General features: G+C 38.1%; 1 protein-coding gene across 1 annotated transcript; it reads right to left on the bottom strand.

Annotated features, from left to right (window-relative positions):
- Positions 1 to 5,843: 5,843 nt before the first annotated feature.
- Positions 5,844 to 17,280, bottom strand: etnk1 (ethanolamine kinase 1). Its single transcript, XM_034864041.1, has 8 exons — positions 16,974 to 17,280; positions 15,300 to 15,559; positions 14,901 to 15,041; positions 13,711 to 13,853; positions 8,572 to 8,655; positions 8,315 to 8,475; positions 6,839 to 6,912; positions 5,844 to 6,625 (listed from the first exon to the last, which is right to left on the bottom strand). Exons 1-8 carry the CDS (start codon positions 17,118 to 17,120, stop codon positions 6,553 to 6,555), a joined length of 1,083 nt encoding a protein of 360 aa, XP_034719932.1. The 5' UTR covers positions 17,121 to 17,280; the 3' UTR covers positions 5,844 to 6,552.

Raw genomic sequence — 17,280 nt, 5'->3', positions numbered from 1 at the left:
CAAAGTTTGACATACTATACTATGGCTTTTTTATCATTTTTTTTCAGCCTACTATACTATGGCTATTTTATCTTTTTTAAACATACCAAACTATGACTTTTCATCACTTTTTTCAACATACTCTAATATATCCTTTATTATTATTTTCGGCATATTATACTACAGCTTTTTTATCTTTTTTTTGACATACTATACATTGTCCTTTCATTATTATTTTCGGCATATTATATTACAGCTTTTTATCTTTTTTTTGACACACTAAACTATGACTTTTTTCACTTTTATCGACATACTATCCTATGTCTTTTTTATCTTTTTTTTTCAACATTCTATACTATGGTTTTTTGATCTTTTTTTTGACATACTATACTGTATTTTTTACACATACTATACTATGGCTTTTTTCATCACTTTTGTTGGCATACTATACTATGGCTTTTTATTAAAAGATTTCGACATACTATACTATGGCTATTTTATCTTTTTTCAGCACATTATACTGTGACTTCAAGCGACATACTATACTATGTCTTCTTTATCATTTTTTAGACATACTTTACTAAGGCTTTTTTTTTTTAATATTCCTTTAATATAACTTTTATCACTTTTTTTGACATACTATACTATGGCTTTTTTATCATTTTTTTGACACATTATACTATGGCTTTTTACAAAAAAATTCAATGTACTATACTATGGCTTTTTTAATCATTTTTTTTCAGCCTACTAATCTATGGCTTTTTTTTGACATACTATACTAATGGTTTTTTTCAACATACTATACTATTTCCATTTTACTATACTATGGCTTTTTTGCAACACACCATACAATGGCCGTTTCATAATTTTTTTTCAGAATACTGTACTATGGCTTTTTTATCTTTTTTCAACACACTATAATAATACTTTTTATCACTTTTTGGCATACTATACTATGACTTTTAGCGACATACTATACTATGGCTTCTTCTTTTTTTGACATGCTATACCATTACTTTTTTATCTTTTTATCAACATACCATACTCTGTCTTTTTTGCACATATCAAAATATGGCTTTCTTTATCACTTTTTGGGCATATTATACAATGCTTTTTTTATAAATTTTTTCGACGCACCATACTATGGCTTTTTTATTCCTTTTTTAACATACTACACTGTGGCTTTTTTACAACATACAATATTATGGCCGTTTTATCATTTATTTTCTACGTACTATACTATGGCTTTTTTATCACTATTTTTTTGACAAACTATACTATGGCTTTTTTTTTAAATACAATACCACAACCTAAATATCATTTCTTTTCAGCCTACTATACTATGGCTTTTTATCGACATACTATACTATGGCTTTTTTATCACTTTTGTCGACATACTATCCTACATCTTTTTTATCTTTTCTTTTCAACATACTATCCTATGGCTTTTTAATGGTTTTCTTTACATACTATACTGTCTTTTTTCCACATATTATAATATGGCTTTTTTAATCACTCTTTTTGGCATATTATACTATCCTTTTTTCATCTATTTTTTCAACATACTACACATACTATGCCTTTTTTTCTTCCTTTTTTTACGGACTATACTATGGCTTTTTTACAACATACTATATTATGGCCATTTTATCATTTTTTAGGAAAAGATACACTATGTTTTTTTTAAATAATTTTTTGACATACCATACTATGGCTTTTTTGCACATTTGGCTTTTGCACATGTGGCTTTTTTGCACATGTGGCTTTTGTAATCACTTTTTCGGCATATTATCCTACATCTTTTTAATCATTTTTTCAACATGCCATCCTACGTCTTTTTTATCTTTTTTTTCAACATACTATCCCATGTCTTTTTTATGTATTTTTTTACATACTGTGCTGTCTTTTTTTACATACCATACTATAGCTTTTTTTCAAAATACAATACTATGTCCTTTTTATTTTATATTTTTAGCCTACTATACTATGGCTTTTTTTAAATAATTTTTTGACATACTATACTATGGCTTTTTTTCAAAATACAATACTATGTCCTTATATCATTTCTTTTCAGCCTACTATACTATGTCTTTTTATCGACATACTCTACTATGGCTTTTTTATCACTTTTGTCGACATACTATCCTACATCTTTTTTATCTTTTTTTCCAACATACTATCCTATGGCTTTTTAATGTTTTTTTTTACATACTATACTGTCTTTTTTCCACATATGGCTTTTTTCTCTTTTCGGCATATTATACTATCCTTTGTTTCATGTATTTTTTCAACATACTACACATACTATGCCTTTTTTCTTCCTTTTTTTACAGACTGTACTATGGCTTTTTTACAACATACTATATTATGGCCATTTTATCATTTTTTAGGAAAATATACATTATGTTTTTTTTATAATTTTTTGATATACCATACCAGGGATTTTTTGCACATGTGGCTTTTGCACACATGGCTTTTTGTAATCACTGTTTTCGGCATACTATCCTGCGTCTTTTTTTTCAACATGCCATCCTATGTCTTTTTTATCTTTTTTTTCAACATACTATCCCATGTCTTTTTTTTACATACTATGCTGTCTTTTTTCCACATACTGTATTATACTATGGCTTTTTTAATCACTTTTGTCGGCATACTATACTATGGCTTTTTTTATCACTTTTTTCATCATACTATATACTATGTCCTTTTCATTGTTATGTTAGACTTTTTTCAACAGGGTGGTGATGGTGCAGTGGTTATGACACATGCTATACTATTGCTTTTTTATCTTTTTATCAACATACTATAATGTGGCTTTTTTAATCACTGTTTTGGTAAACTATACTATGGCTTTTTAATCATTTTTTGACATACTATACTATGGCTTTTTGCACACATATGGCTTTTGTAATCACTTTTTTCGGCATGTTATACTATTGCTTTTTATCATTTGTTCAACATACTATACTTTTTTTTTTAATTCTTTTTTGACATACTATACAATTGCTTTTTATCATTTTTTTGACATACTATATACTATTGCTTTTTATCATTTTTTGACATACTATTTACCATCGCTTTTATATTACTTTTACAACATGTTATATAACGCTATTCTATGGACTTTTCATCCCTTTTTAACATACTATGGCTTATTTATCACTTTTTGTTCCACCATACTGTTTTTTCAAATGGCTTTTTCTTCTTCCCTTTTTTCAACATTTTGTACTGTGGCTATTATATCACTTTTTTGACATACTATACTATTTTTCCATTTAAAAAAATTCAAAACTCCCACTTCAAAAGCAGTCAGCTCCAGCATCCCGTGGGAGACACTTTTTACCTTTAGCGCTCAGAGTTTTTTTGCATCAAATTTAATATCGGAACATTTCTTTCAATTTCAGACTTCTTGTCCGTCAGGAAGCAGTGTGTGAAGCTGGGGAAAGAAGTCTGACTCTCAGCAAAGATCCGTCCATTCTTCTCTGCTCCTCTCACACCATCAGCTGCAACTTCAGTAACCAGTCGGTCAAGCTCTTAAAGTTGGCGGACAACTCATTGGTCTCATCTCTGGTGGGAATGAATGGTGATCTGGTGACCTGGGGCCTCATGGAGAAACGCTTGCGTAGGCCTATGCTGCACACGGGGCAATTTAAAAATGATGTGAGAAAAGGTTTCTAGCTGCAATCTACCTCCTCCGCCCAACTATTTGAACTGATAAACCAGCAACAGACAGAAAACCCCCAGTTTAACACCCAAAGAAAAGACAAACACATAAGGGTAAATAGACTTTATTTCTCATGTTTACAGTATTGAAAATGTCATTTGTTTATTTAAACTCTTACCCTAGGCAATTATTCACCTTTAGAAAAAGAAAAGAACTCCCTATATATACACACACACATTCATTCACATTTGAGAACAAGCAAGGATTCTATTAAATGTGATTACTGTACATATAAACATATTCTAAAGTGGCCAGAGAAAATTTTAGGACAGACTTTTGTACAATGTTAAACAGTAGTGGAGGTTCATATTATTAGCAGTACTACAATGACCCATGTCTAATGTACAGTGAAAATGTATTCTTTTCAGATGGATGGGGAAATTAGGCATATAGGAACTATTTCAGCAGTTATTATTCATAAAATTTTAACCATTCTGATTACGAGGCAGTCAAATTAAACAAGTGCATTCGATTTTGCGGATTGTGTAAATCTAGTCTGATAGTTACTACCAACCCAACAGAAAACATTCTCTTGTTCCTCCAACTCAAGTCAAACCAGTAACGTATCAAAATCCTTTAACACCAAATATAAACACACATTTTAAATTCATATTAGGCCTGACATAAACCACTTCTTAAATTCTTCCATCTTAATTTAACAACATGAAAAACACAACACTTTAAAGAAAATAATAGGCCTAACGTTAAAACTTCAAAACAAGAGCTTTCACAGGCGCCCCGGCAGAGGAGTGTTAACATGGACCAGTCTTGTCAGTAATGGCTCTTCAAGGAGCTTTGCACACGTAGTGCAACTGAGAGCAGCTGGCTCAACATGCGATTTGCAAACGGTTTTGGAGTAAACAAGAAAATGTGTTTCACCATATTTTACATGTAACGCTCATGTTTAAGTTGCTCGGAAAAATTACTTGCTCTTCTGGCACTTTTAATTTTTTTATTCTTCTTTATAAAATATGCTATATTTGCCCAAAGAGTCATCTGCTACTGCATTACCAAACATCTACACACTCTCAAAGACCTCAGCCTCAACAACAAGTATAAAAAGTCTATAATATTTATACCAATTCTCTTTTTTTGCTACATGGAACATGATACAGTGTGCATTACGGAAAAAAGCAAGAAAACAGATGTCAGCACTTTGGTGTAGGCTTGTTAAAGTAACCAAGAGATTAATTTGTTTTAGTTTTTAAAAAGGGCCTCCTAAAGCTCCTTTAAAAACCATGAACATTTTAACATGGAGGTCAAAGGTGAATAACAAGAACAGTCACTGACAGCAACCAATATTTTTTTTCTCCAACAGACCATCTGAGAAAAAAAAAAAAAAAAAAGGTTGCTCTTGCTCCTCAGGTCCCACTAACAGCTGACTTTCATTACAATGTTTTTAACAAAACTGTATGTATGTATGTATGTACTGTATGTATGTATGTATGTAAGCAACCAAGTCCACTTTCTTTTCCCCAAATATTTTTCTACATTGGGCGCTTTAAAATGTGCATACCAATAATGGCTTAGCAATCCGACAGTCAGCAAGGCCGTATCACACTTGTCCTAATACACACACGGGAGTGAAATCTGGTCTTAAAGTCTAAACAACCTTCATCAGGACTGAACAGCAGCGTTCTGTAATATTAGAGACGATTCCCAACCTTCCCTGACACGGAGCAGACAATATAATGGTTTGGTCTCGTTTAGTACAGTCAATGTCACAGTGAATAACGTCCCTAGCACTGCTAACTTACCATGTGAAGTACAACCAAATTTCCTATCTAGCATTATGAACATGGAATGTTCAAATTACAGTGAGACGCAAGCTTGTCCCCAGTCAAGACCTTTGACAAAAGCCAAGTGTCAAAACAAACATGGAACACACATTACAGTGAAAATCTCCCTCAAGTCAAAAGACTGCTCACTGATACACATAGTGCAACTATTGATGCTCTTCTCCAATTCAAGGTTTCTACCTTCAGTCCAGAAAGCCAAAACACACATGTTCTTACCAAACTACACAGCCCAATGGCTACACAGCTATTCTGGTGCACCACCCATGCGAAATATGCTGATGGAAATGCGGGTGAAAACAAGAGAGTCACAAGGCAGACCACAAGTTTGTTTTCAGTTTATGTTTTGTTTTGTTTTTGAGTGATTTGCCTCATCTCACATGGGATTTAGGGACAGCACTGGCCTTTCCATGTTGGAATTTCTTTCTTTTTTATTCTTTCATCTTGGTTCTTTAGCAAACAAAGCAGGCTTTGTATAGCTTTCATGCAGATATAAATTTGGTCATTAGCTTGGCTGGCTAGAATGCACAAATGAGGAAGCGGTCTCCAGGTGATCAGGTTAGTGTTGGGGCCACCGGTCGTTCATGTAGGCGATTACTATAGGTTGGTGGTGAATAAGGTGACATTCCACTACCAACTAAGTAATTCGAGCTACAAGAAAAGCTGCTTATATAAATACAATATGCTGATATCATGTTTATATCCTAATTGATATTAGAATAATTAATATGACCAGAATAAATTCAGCCATGTGGGCTTCACATTATAGCAGGTCTTAAAAGTCTCTACTTCACATATGCCCACATTACAAATGAGTTGGGCTGCCAGTTAACAAAAGGTGACAGCAGAGAATGGAGAAGCTTGTGGTCCATTCAGTCTATAGAGATGCGGACATGTAGAGGGAACCTGTAGGCACTGAACAGGACAGACTCTCAGTCTGGCTCTTCCCTACAAACAAACCCTACAGGGCGCTCTGCAGTCGTCGTGCGAGTCTCAGAGCAGATTGGAAGGGAGGAAGAGCAGGAGGAAAAGAACACAAGAGGGCGGGGGCTTTTACTCTGGTAAGTTCAGCTCTGCCACATCCAGTTTCATCTTGAAGTACTGGTTAAAGCGCAGGACTGCATATCTGAGAGACAGAGAGAAGAGCAGAGTCAACAATAAGATAAGATAAAAATGTAGGTGACATGTTAGCTACATTGATACCAGTGCAAACATATCAGACTGTTTAAATACACTGTGCACTGAGATGACAAATTATATCAATCTGGATTCTTCAAATGTTCGTGAAAAAGCTTCTGATAAAGTATGAATGACAGTTTGTTTCAAGATGGAAACATACCCCAAGAAGTCAAAGTCGATGGTTGAGACCTTGGCCTGAATCAGAGCCCAGAGACCCCAGAAGAAATGAGATGCCTAGACACAGAGAAGAAGGAGAACACAGAGACACAAAGGATTAGTGTGTATTCACAGTCTGAAAACAAATGTCGTTTCTAATTACCAAATACAGCACACTCAAGCTTGTACAAAGTCAGCAGAAACCCTATGGCAACAACAAAAAGCTGACAAAGAAAGACAACTGCTTCCCTTGCCCATCCTCCACACTGCCCTCTTTTCCTCTTTACAGTAAACAAGGCACAGTGTGGCTCAGGGGAGAGAGCTGAGCCTCAGAAGGGTTTCAAGTTGTCGTTAAGAAAGCCTCCCATTTGCAGGTCGCATCAGCAGGCACATCACAAAGATTAGTCTCTCAAATTCAGAGCAGGTAGCTCAGGTCATATCTAACATCACTCTGACCACATCATTCTATAAACCATGTTTTCTGACCGAACACCTGGCAGCAAGCCTGGAAAAACCACCCTGCATAAGGCCCCAGGAAGCTCACTGTGCTCTACCAGTGTTTAGTTTCAATTCTATAAATTCCCTTGAGCACACAGTGTATGTCAAGACTAACATATGACTTAACTATTAGTGCTGTGGTTGAAAAAACAGAAGCACATTTTTCAATTCATATCAATCTTCAAGTGAATGATCCAAAGTCGATGAATTCCCAAGATTGATCTTAAGAGACCCACAGGACCACACGCGATCTCAGCCAATATTAGTCATTAAACTATACGATCCACAGGAACCATATCATGCTAGCTCATTGGAGGCTAAATAACAAAGTTAGGCTGAATTTTTGAGGGGTAAAAACGGCCATAGCCATTTTCAGGGTTTTTTTGACTCTAGGGATATATTACGCGCTCGTGTTTTGTCAAATAAAACTTGGATTATTGTAACTGCTTTGGGGTAAATTCTTAATGTAAACATTAATATAAATATCCACTGCAATAGAAAATTAATTATATAGTGTTGGTATATAACAGCTTATTATAGCTTATTTTTGGAGAAATTGCAAAGATATGGAATTAAAGGGGTAGCTCACTCCTGGTTAAGTAGTTATTTTGGGAAAAGGCACCAATACCTTCAAATAATTAAATAATTGCAAGGCACAATTTTTGCAGGTTACATGTGGGGTTGCCCAAGGCTCTGTGTTAGGCCCATTACTGTACTTTATTTAAGACTCATCATCATGGGTCACAAGTCATTCCTAGATTACAATCTTAATATGCTTCTTTGTTTCAAATCAAAAGTAAAACTTCGTGATAACTAAGGAGAAGATTAGATTAGCAAAAATAAACAGGACAATCCTTTTACCCAGAATCATGCAGCCATATTGGACACATAGGCCTAAGTGCACTCAGACAACTTTGATTTACTATAATGTAATGTGAACTGTAATGCATGCATGCACAATAAAAATAAAGTAAATGCTTACTAGTGCAAAATGGTTGACTTGGACATAAAGAATTTCCACCTCTCTGTCAGTTACTTCACTGCCCTGGCCTTTGTGCTCCTTATAGGCCTCAAGGTAGGAGCGGAGCCACGGCAGCTGAAAGGTCCGCTCTGGGTAGTGACTATAATCCACCTCATTCAGGCCTGCAACACATATACACACAAGTTACAGATTCAGTGGACATTTTATTCACCAATCTTTTGTTACACAGGAAGTCAATCAGTACAAGTCATACTCACCAGCAAACTCATTGAAATGATTCCCAATGTCGTAGGCTTGGTAATTGTACCCAGCATACTCGTAGTCAATGAACTTTACATTGCCTGGAGAGAGAAGCATTGTTGTTTAGACAGGACACTGGAAGCAGACATAACATGATTATGATGTGTTTTCCCTTCGATAACTCAGAATGTCAAGGCTTTTATTTCATACTGTAACATTCTTCCTGTCTGACTGGTCTTGCTGGCTAGTTAGCCGATTGTGGGGCAAGAAGTAAGAGCTTGCATTTTGAGGAAAGTAGACTGTAGAGGGGGACTTGAAAGGAAATAGAAAGGAGTTAGGAAAGACATGTTTAAACTTAAGGTATTCTTCTGAAATGAACTACTGACAAATACTTCCTACACATGCACTACAATGCTGTTTAAGACAAATACAGTCATGCGGTTAAGATTTAGGGAAGTCAAAGTCAACATATATACAGTATGCTAAATAAAAGCTCTGTTAAGTAAATGTATTTTTTATGACGGCAAGGCAACAACCCATTCAAGAACATACAGCTTGCACATCTTCGTGGAGGTTGAGCAATCTTTTACAATGATAACTTGGTAAACAGATTTGATGTACTAGTAACTTCCATACCAGCCTTTTTATCCACAAGACCACAAAATAGGCAGCCGGTGTACATTACCAAAATAATTTTTACATGTGCAAATCCTGATGAAACACATGGAAATGCATACAAAAATCTAGGCGGGCCAAAAATTTAGTACAATTGGCTTTTTCAGAGACTAGTTTGTTTTGGAAGCATGCAGTGAATAAAAAGGAAAAATTGACAAGTCAAAGTGATGTTTTGAAGAAATGGGGGGGAAAGGGCAAAGAAAGCAGAGGGACAAAGGGAGGAAGATAGTAAAATAAAAAGAGACACAAAAGTGGTCTGTAGAAAAGTACAGTGAGCTGCCAAAACAAATGTACAGCAACACACTGTTCGATACATGCTCTCCTCGAACTTTGTTGACTTACAGCAGAAAATTTACTGGCCAGTAACAGAGAGACAACTGGAGTTATAGCTCTTAGATCCAGACTAAAGATGCCAATTTAATACCTTTTTTTGTTTAGTGTTGTGATGTCTATGGGTCCCATACAGTTTGAAGTCAATGCGCAGTCAGTGCTAGACAAACAGCTTCAATGCTTAAAATACACTACTGGCATTTGAAAAGATGAAATCTCATGTTTGTGCATGGAGAGGAAGAGTCAAATAATGTGTTGTTTATGCATTTGAAGGGCAGTGAAAATATGAGGTTTTAGCATTAACAATGAACAAAGAAGGAAGCATTGATATAAAAAAAAAAATGGTGATGGTTGATCTCAAAATACAAACCCTTACTTTTACAAGCCCGGTTCTTACAGAGATATTGACAAATCAATTAAGAGTTTTAAAGAACAATACATATGATTAAATGTCTCCACTCTTTAATATTTTGTTTTGGCCTTGGCTACATTCTTTGGCTTAACATATGGCACATTAGTTTTTGAGGTGGTGCTGGACTACAGAGAAAGACACTTTGAGGTGGGTTACCAGCCGGCGTGTAGGTCCTAGCGGGACACAACTGAACACCTCCAGGCAGTGGCTATAGCCCCCCTGTGCAGCAGATGAAAAGGTTGGGGCAAACATCTTTCACACATGCTCACTCTCACACTGACATATTTGTCTTTTACCCATTCTTGCTCCCACGCAGTTTCCAAAAAACATCATGCCTTGCTGCCAAACTTCCCATTCCTTTTCTTCCCTCCCCCTCCTCGCACATGCAAACCTACTTCCCCTTCTCACAACACTCCCCTCCAATGCTTCCGTCTCATTGGTCCACCGTGAACCCAATACTGTGACACCTCTGAAGCTTCTGCAAATGACAGAATCTTCGAGACGCTTTCTGTTGGCTGCTAAACTGCAGATTCTGTGGCCCTTGGGACACAGTTTTGTTGATTGCAACGGATGAGTAAAGTGAAAGGAGCAGGGAAACTAAAGCAGCCTGTAGTGGAGACTGAGAGACATGATAAAGAGAGACAAAAAGAGAGGAGTAGATTAAAACATAGCAGTATCTCTGCAATACTAGTGATTGAGCTTCTAATACTTTTGTTTATGGTTTTATCAATCCAGGAAGTGGTGGCTTCTCTGCTGTCACGTGTGGCAGACAAGTGGTTTCAACTCAGCAACTACAGCGGAGGAGTGACAGGAAGCAGTGTGGAAGCTGTGCAGTCTCTTTTCATACTCGGTTTATTCGAGGCAAAAGGCTTTAAGTGAAAAGGAGAAAACATGAGGACAGGGATCGCTACGTGTTAATGCCACTTGAGTTGGGCGCGGTTAGAAATGTAGTACTTATTTTTGGAGCTGAAGTCTCTGGACTCTATTGTGGTGTCCATTACATTGTGGTTGTCATCTCTAGGTGTGGTCTAGTTGTGTTTGCAGTGTTTAATGTATTAAACTAGAAGTACTGGAATAAGGGGTAATTCCTTTCTATGCTGGGTTTTAATCACTAATCCTTGCAGACAGAAGTACTGATAACCTCACCTTAGTTATAGAAGCCTGAAAGATGATTCTGCAAGTCAGCAAATATAACAGGATGTTGTGCATCGTCCTTTAAATGTCTGTGCAAAAGATCAGCATTGATCATTAACTATATATCGTATCAATGCTGGCTATTGGCCCAATCCCAGTAAAATTGGTTATCTTTTCACGTCAGCATTTGTTTGAAATGCAGAACCACAGATTCTAATGAGATTCTGCAGGTGTTCATGTCTACTTCTCTGTGAGCTAGGGTTACCTGTACACTTTTTCGGTGTGCTCAGAAGGGCTGTTACCGGTTCTTGTAATCGTAGCCTACCGTCACTGTTTGGGGGTCACGATTCGGTGTGCTCATGCACACACAGAACGTGCTGATGCACGTAATGCGAAACCAAACTTCACAAGCGCGTTCCGCTCAAATTGTTTTAGTCGTACACAGTTATCAACATGTACTGAGGTCAGCACAACAGAGATAGACTTGTGTAGTCTACAAGGCAAGTATGGGGTTTCCGCATTGCTTTGCCATAGGTTATTTAAATGGAAAGTGAATGGAAAAACATTGAATACAGACGTTTTTGAAATGTTCCTTTTTTTATATATACAAAATCTGTTTACCAAAGTTGCCAGTGGGCAAAGTGCTTTCAATCCCAAGCTGGAGGATTGTGTCCGTCTTTGACACTTGCACTACTGTCTGTTTAAATGGAATGACAAGAAACGGATCCTGCATTTTTCCTGCAGTACCAAACTCGCACCAAACCGTGACTCCTAAACCAGGATATGAACCCGAAGCGTGACTTCTGTGTCCAGTTAAACCCACTAGAGCTCAGGCAAATGCATTTCTCCGCATTTTTACAGAGGCATGTTTAAGCTTCAAACGATAAAGCTGATGATATTCTATATTATTGTTACGACAACAAATCCTATGAAAGTACTAAAACCATCAATGCATTAATCCTTCTCACAATGCTATCCAATTACCACAGCCGCTCTGTTGCTCTCAGCCCCAACCCCATTTATCACAAATGTACTTTCATGTTGAAAAATAAACCAGTTGGGTACTGTAATATTATATTATTAGGTAAACAATAATTTTATTTATAGCAGCATGATGGTTCATGAAGTTAAGTTAAACTACACTGTTTGTGTTCATCATGTCACCCAGTGGAAGAGATTGGCTCACTGTTGTGTTGTTCCCAAACAACAATGGAGCTCTATGGCACAGAGGAATTAGCTATACTGGGGTTTGGCTAAACAGGCAATGCTTGTTGGTCCGATCAATTCAATGTTGGTTTTGATATTTTCCATGGGATTTGTTGAAATTAAAAATAGAGAATATCGCCAGACATATCCTTCCACTTATATGGTCTGCGCAGTGAGGAGCAGTGACGGAAAGTAGCTTTACACTTCAGGCATTTGGCTGGTGCTTAGAGTGATTCAAAGCCAGTGCAAACCATTAAATAAAATGTGTGTAATAACCAGCATCGTAAGTAGCCTTGCTACTGTCAGAGGGACAAATGGTGTGCGAGTAGCATTGGAGGGACATAGGTAGGTACGTGGCTCCTACTGCTTGACATGAACTCATCCCGATTAGCCTGAGCAGTGGGCAGACTACGTGAGGGCCCTCAAAGCCGACTGTGCGTGAGGTTTGTCTCTCTCCATTGCCTCCCCAGGGCAGGGCGGCGCAGGGCAGCCACAGCCTCGGCTGTCATTCCTAGGGGAGAAAGGCTAGACACAAGGAGCTGTGAGAAGGGCCCCGCCCCTCGCCGCGACCCGACGAGGGGACTGGCAGCTCAACACCCCCACCCCACCTCCCGCATACAAGAAAAAGAAGAAAAAAAACCTGTTCCCACCCATTTAACCCGAAAGACCTCTGCTACAATGACAATGATTAGAACAGTTTCACTGACTGGTACAGTCTCATTGACCAGGATGATTTAAGTCGCTCAGTACAAAAGCAAGCTAATAAGTTTGCATGAGGACAGGTTGCTTGGCCTTCATACCATCAAAAAACAAACATTGCTAACGCACCAAAAACATCTGCTGTCAATAACACAAAGACTTGGCATGTGGAATGATGTAATGGCAGTTTGTTAAGGCTGAAAACAGTTGTTTACGTTCTAAGTTTGCAGCAAAGAATTAGAACGACAGGAAGTGAAATCCATATCAGAAACAGCACTTCTAAACAAAGCCTCGTTACAGGGGGTCTTTCAAGGATTTGAAAAATGTATGAAATTCAAAGTCAAAAGACTAAATCAAATTGTTGTCAAATTGATTGGAGGCAAGATGTACCTAACTTTGCCCCACCCTCCAATCCCCATTAATCAACAACTTTAATTTGTGTTGTGCTTGTCCTGTTTCAAATAAGGATTCCATCTAGAGCAAAACCAAAGCCAAATCACAGGTAAGTCCTTTCTGACCGTTCTAATTCTACGCCTCCAGCCCAATGCAAACACCGATAATGAGTGAAGCATGTGACAAGGGTTGAGGAAGTCCAGTTAATGCAAGCCTACCTGAGTGCAGAGACCAATGCAGTTCACACTACAACACAATTCAGTCACACAGTAATGTCTATGACTACACTTGTGCATTTAATACTCACCTGCCTCCTCATTATAAATTATGTTTTTGCAGAGCAGGTCGTTGTGGCAGAGCACTACGGGGGAGCCCAGCACAGACAAGCTCTGCTGGAGCCACACCAGCTCTTCTCGGAGGCACCGTGGGCTCGGCACCTCCATTCTCAACCTTGAGGGGGCAGAGTGGATGAAAAAGTAAGCTTAATTTACAGAATAAAAAGTCAAGTGAAATCCTCCCAATTTTACTCCTAGAATAAAAGACTGACTCTACTCAAGTCCACACAACAACCGCAGCGACTACAACCACCAAAGCTCAATTTGCCTGTGAGGTAGCACACCTGTATTTGTTTTGTGTTGGCACTGACACACCCAGAATAGAGGGAAACATATGCAACATATATATTTAGATTTAAGAAAGAATAGTTAAGCAATACTATACCTGTAATTATTTTTAGCTTAAGCAAGATTGATACAAGACTCAGAAAATAACCCAAGGCCCCACAATGAAATATTATCACGATAAGATATTATTGGTATTTTAAACATATTTCGATATATTGTTATATATTACCTTTGTTTCCCTAACTTTATATTATGTTCCCAAATGAAACCTTCGTCAACGTCTGTTTTATAAAAAGTAAAATTCCAATTTAGTGGACTGAAAAAGCAATTAATCTTTTTATTCTAGTAACAGCGTTATGTCTTAGGAAGGCCAGAGCTGTACAGTGACAGTCACACCTGTTGAGATTTGAAATACATTCTATGTTCTCTTTGAGATATCTACCACTGACAATGGGAACTATTGTGCTGTGTCATTGCACATGACAGAGTTTGATTTGGTCCTTAATGACTCACTGCCAAGAGGAAAGGAGTTATAGTTCCACGTGGAGATAACTGAGAACGGAAATATACAAGAGATTAAGCTTGCGTGGAGGCTACAGCACTATTTAATCAATAAAAGAGCTAAGCTACTGAGAAGCTAGTACTGTAACAATGTCAGCACAGGTTGCTAATGTAATCTTATTTGTATTTGCCAGAAGGTGTCATAGTGACAAATGCCTGCAAATCGGCTTACATACAATCAAACAGGTTTACCCTTGTACAAGGAAAATAGCCTCTTCACTACTAAGTACTCCAGTGAGTCATGAAAACATTCAGAGGGCACATGAAAAAGTTTGACAGTCTATCAGCCACATCACAGTCTACATGGTCTCACCTGGCGTTCTGCTCAGGGTCCTTAAAGTACTTTGGGATGAGAGCAAAGTACTTTCCCATCTTCAGCCACAAGTCAGACTGAGGCACCCAGCCATTGTGCGCATGGATTGCATGGTATTTGGCCAGCTGCCTGGCAATGAGACTGCAAGGTAGAAGAGACAGAAAATGGAAGGATTTGAATTAGTGCAGCAAGCAGAAATATGTGACTAGGCTCCAGTCTAGCAAATAAGTTGATAAGGAAGAGAAAGGATTTCAGCTTAAAAAAAAATGAAATCCTTTCTTCCCAGAGAGATGTGTACCGTTTACATTTTGGGAATGAGTGTGTGTGGTTGAGGCTGTGTCTCTCTTTCAACAACTTTGTGAAAACACTCTTACATAACAAAGCAAATTTTTTGTTTACCTGAACACAGGTTTGCTGCGAATGTGCTCAGGCTCCAGGGCAGTTCCTTGCAGAAATTCATAACAAAGGCCATTGTTGAAGGTGCAGTATAGGTGTGGGGCACAGCGGTTTTCGTGTAGTACTCTGAAACTTTTTACTTCATTTTCCCGGTCAACCAACAATTCTGTTTTGTTGCCATAAATACGGACCAGAACCACATCCTGCATGACTGCACCCACGTAGCAGCCCAGCAGCTTATTGGTTATTCCATCTGTGAAAAACTGCAGAGACAAACAGAGGAAAGAGTGGACAACGGGTGAATCAAGTGGGAAATCACAATTTGTCCTGCGCTTCAACAATCTAGCTTGACGCCTACAGTTAGACGACAGTGAGACCGTGCATGAAAACCTACATTGTTTTAAGTATGACATAAGTTCTGAGAGGAGTCAGAATCTGGCAAGCTACACTAAAGAAAAAAAGAAGAATGAATGTAGCAATGAACGAATTGGGGCTTGCCTGGGTTGATTTAAGCTGAATATGAGTTTTTCAGGGGAGGTGGGGGGTGGCAACATACCAGCCTTGATTGTTTACTCCATAAGGGAGAAAAACCAGACGGTCAGGAATTTTATTTTCGCATTACGAAGCAATGACAGGCATTTGCTGAGTTCCCACTTTGCCCTCATTGATGAATCTAGGCAAGGGTGGCGGTGAAGCATGTGACCAGCTCCCATCCTCACTGTCATTACCAAGTGGAGTCACGCCCCCAGTCTGTTACTGGAAAGGAAAAATAATACACGTCCTGGGAACCTGCCCAGGCTGTAATGTTGAGCATATGTCTCACCATCGTTCTCTAAAATAATGTAATGTTATGTTATGTTAGGACATAGTGTTTCCTGGTGGGCTTGCTTTATTTTAATTTGATTAACTCTGGCAGATCAAAGAGGACACTTATCGGATAACGTTAAGTAAATAAAAGTAGTAGTCGTGCTCGGTTAGTCATCTGTATTTCTTCTATAAGTTATAAAGAACAGAGTATGTACAGTTAACACAGAGCAGCGTCTCAGCTTGAACAATCGCTTGCATTTCAGAAAGGCCCTAGGCCTAGGGCACACGAACTAAGATGATACTTGTACGCTGACAGACACACCTCGCCTCTATCCCCAGGCAAAATTGGTACTTCGTGCCTTACATAACAGTCACCCGGGTGATTATTTATTATGCAGGTTTAGTGTAACGTCAATAAAGTCACTCAGATGAACAGGTATGCCTGGGTTTGCACTAAAACGTCAAGAAACTCCCACTGACGCAGATGCTATTTGCTGAGAAAAAACATGAACCCTAGCGGGGGGAAATTAAATTTACCGCAGTATGTTTCGTTGTTTTATCGTTAATATAGCGAGGAAATTGTCTGTCCATGGACATCTACAGCTATGTTGCAACGATATTAACATAAATTTGGCCATTTCAGGTGCCATTGGTGTCCTTATATAATAGCTGGTTTCGTGTGTCATTTGCTCCTGGAATAAATTAGCTAACTTGAGTTTTTTCTGTGAGAACGCGTTGCTAGCTAACATCAGTTTTCGCCATTTTAAACGACTTTAACTTGAGAGAAAAGGATGTAAGCTATGAGAGACGGGGATACATAATGACCCCAAGCAGATAAGCAGTAAACTGCTGAAATTAAATAAACGGCACCTTCACTTTGACCTCAGACGGCTTCCAACTCGGTCTCAGCTCCTTCAACAGCTTCAGTGCACCGGATCTGTAGTCGCTTTCGTCCACTGTAACATCTATTTTGGGCACAGCAGGAGCTTCATCTGGTACGTGAATGTAGTTGGCCATTACTTAATCTTTATTTCTTGAAATATTTGGAACTCTGACGGATAGTGTGCAGCACCGAGCGCCTAAATGTGCAATGTATGAAAATGTGTGACGAGCAGTGGGTATATAACTAGCTAATCCTGGAAGAGCTTGTTGGTGTGCGACAACGCCTCTTACCAAA

This window comes from Etheostoma cragini, chromosome 23, assembly GCF_013103735.1.
Source record: "Etheostoma cragini isolate CJK2018 chromosome 23, CSU_Ecrag_1.0, whole genome shotgun sequence".
NCBI classification, from domain to species: Eukaryota; Metazoa; Chordata; class Actinopteri; order Perciformes; family Percidae; genus Etheostoma; species Etheostoma cragini.
This window is presented reverse-complemented; position numbering and strand designations above follow the sequence as displayed.